Source organism: Nematolebias whitei, chromosome 1, assembly GCF_014905685.2.
Source record: "Nematolebias whitei isolate Nwh7 chromosome 1, NemWhi1, whole genome shotgun sequence".
Lineage (NCBI taxonomy): Eukaryota > Metazoa > Chordata > Actinopteri > Cyprinodontiformes > Rivulidae > Nematolebias > Nematolebias whitei.
Genome location: NC_056498.1, coordinates 46,272,104 through 46,274,500, shown reverse-complemented (window position 1 = coordinate 46,274,500; position 2,397 = coordinate 46,272,104). Strand labels below are relative to the sequence as shown.

At 43.3% G+C, this 2,397-nt stretch overlaps 1 protein-coding gene across 1 annotated transcript in view; it reads left to right on the top strand.

The window, feature by feature from the left end:
* The window catches only part of mypn (myopalladin), a gene marked incomplete in the record, with an annotated part of 39,065 nt that overhangs the window by 33,679 nt on the left and 2,989 nt on the right, over window positions 1-2,397 (top strand). The window contains 3 exon segments of the mRNA XM_037677848.1: window positions 1,006-1,132; window positions 1,601-1,808; window positions 1,889-2,054. Of these exon segments, the coding sequence (XP_037533776.1) occupies window positions 1,006-1,132; window positions 1,601-1,808; window positions 1,889-2,054 (501 nt within the window).

The following is a 2,397-nucleotide window of genomic DNA, read 5'->3' as shown; positions in this document are numbered from 1 at the left end:
ATTAGCAGCGTGATCCTGTTAGCAATTTGGTTCTTTTAGCAGTGTGGCTCTGTCAGCAGCATGGTCCTGTTAGCAATTCAATTCTTTTAGCAGTGTGGTCCTGTTAGCAATATGGTTCTTTTAGCAGTGTGGTTGTTAGCAGTACAGTCCTGTTAACAATGTGGTTCTGTTAGCATCATGGTCCTGTTAGCAGCACAGTCCTTTTAGCAATGTGGTTCTATTAGCAATGTGATCCTGTTAGCAATTTGGTTCTTTTAGCAGTGTGTTTCTGTTAGCAGCATGGTCCTGTTAGCAATGTGGTTCTGTTAGCACCTTGACGATAACAACTGCAGCAATGGACGATGACCGCCCTCCAGAAAATGTACTTTATAAATAAATTGACTTCACTAAATGTATGAGAGCAGCAAGCAGGTGGAAGAGAGTACAGAGAGGGGATCAGAGGTTAAGCTCATTAAAGAAATATTAAGAAATATTGAAATATTGCAGATCACCTGCCAGAGTTATAAACTAAGATCATCTCATGTTGAGGAATCGCAGAGTTGTAGTCGTTAGGGTCAAACCTTTAAAACAACCATATGTGTTAATGCTCAGACGTATGTGTCAGGAACGACTCTCAGCTACTACCACTCCAGATTTTAGCTCAATTTCTGTAAATATGACGGAACTACAGCCAGGTTTGTGTTAGCTAATGCCAATTAGCAGTGGTGGCCATCTTGAATCAGGGTGGCTCCAATAGTCAATCAGTTGTTGATGTTCATCCAATCATTATTTTCTGAGAGTTTCATAAAGTTTTGTCCGTAGAGACACGAGCAAAAACTTTGTTTCCATTTTGGCGGCAGTTGATAACAGGAGGATGTGATGGTCCTAAACGTAGCAGCCATTTGTGAATCCTAAAAAGAGTTGGATGTAAGGTTTGTTCGCTGCTCTGTAATCCCTGTCAAAGTAGAAAACTAAGAATTTGATTAGCGTCTCTGTCTGTGTCCTGTGACCCGTACTTCCTGTCAGGGTGCGAGCTCGCATTCAGGAGGTGGAAGGTGAACAAACCCAGGAGCGTTTCTTCCGGCCTCACTTCCTCCAGGCTCCGGGGGACATGATGGCTCACGAGGGGAAACTCTGCAGACTAGACTGTAAAGTAAGTCGTCATGTTTAATGTTGGATAAAAATATTCTCTATTCATCTTACTCACTCAAAGTCGTCGCACTCGAGGACACGAGAAGATTTTTTTTTAAACAGATTTTACTTGCAGGTGCAGACTTTCACAACAGGTCACACAGGTGTACGAGTCCATTCCAGTAAAAGAATCTGCACCGGGCAGCGTGCGACGCTTGTTTTTATAATCTTATCAACCCTGACAGGCAGACACTGATGACCTCGACCACCCAGCTGCACATGCAGGATCAAATCAACTCCACGTTCAGCCCTTTCTGAGAGAGAAAATAACTCTGTTAACTCAAACATATGGTTCATGGGCAGTTAACATTCTCAGCCATTGTAGATAAAAACATCCATAAACCTTGACCAAAAATCTCCTGACAGTTGATATCAAACAAGCTCGAATAACGAAGAGTTTTCGTCTCATTGCTTTTATTTTATGTTTCAGGTGAGCGGCCTGCCCAGCCCAGAGTTGATGTGGCTGGTCAACGGGAGGCCCATCTATCCAGACCTTCTCCACAGGATGCTGGTCCGGGAGAACGGCGTCCACTCCCTGGTCATCGACCCTTTGACGCAGAATGACGCCGGCACGTACACCTGCATCGCGAGCAACAAAGCCGGGCAGAGCTCCTTCAATCTGGAGCTGAAAGTTGTCGGTGAGGGTTAAATAAAAGTTGTGTGCTCGCGTGCGGTTTGTCCGATTCTATCTGTGGAACCAGTGTCGTCTCTGCCTCAGAGAAAGAGATGAAGCAGCCGCCCCAGTTTGTGGAGAAGCTGCAGAACATGGGGATTCCTGAGGGGATCCCCATCAGGCTGGAGTGTCGCGTGGCGGGAACGCCTCCTCCGCTCATCTTTTGGAAAAAGGACAACGAGACCATTTCTAAAACCAAGGACCGAATCAGGTCAGTGTCTCAGAGCACGATTTTATACATTGAACAGGTACACGAATGCATCAGCTAAAAATAGCAGCACTGTAGCTAAAAGCTAGCATTAGCATAATCAAAGATAAAAGCTAAAAATGGCAAAACTGTAGCTAAATAAACTAAAATTAGCAAAGTTGTACATAAAACCTAAAAATAACAACACTGTGGCTGAAAACAAAACTTTGCAAAATAGTAGCTAAAAGCTAACATTAGCATAATCAAAGATAAAAGCTAAAAATGGTAAAACTGTAGCTAAAAAAACTAAACTCAGCAAAGTTGTACATAAAACCTAAAAATAGCAAAATCATGGCTGACAACAAAA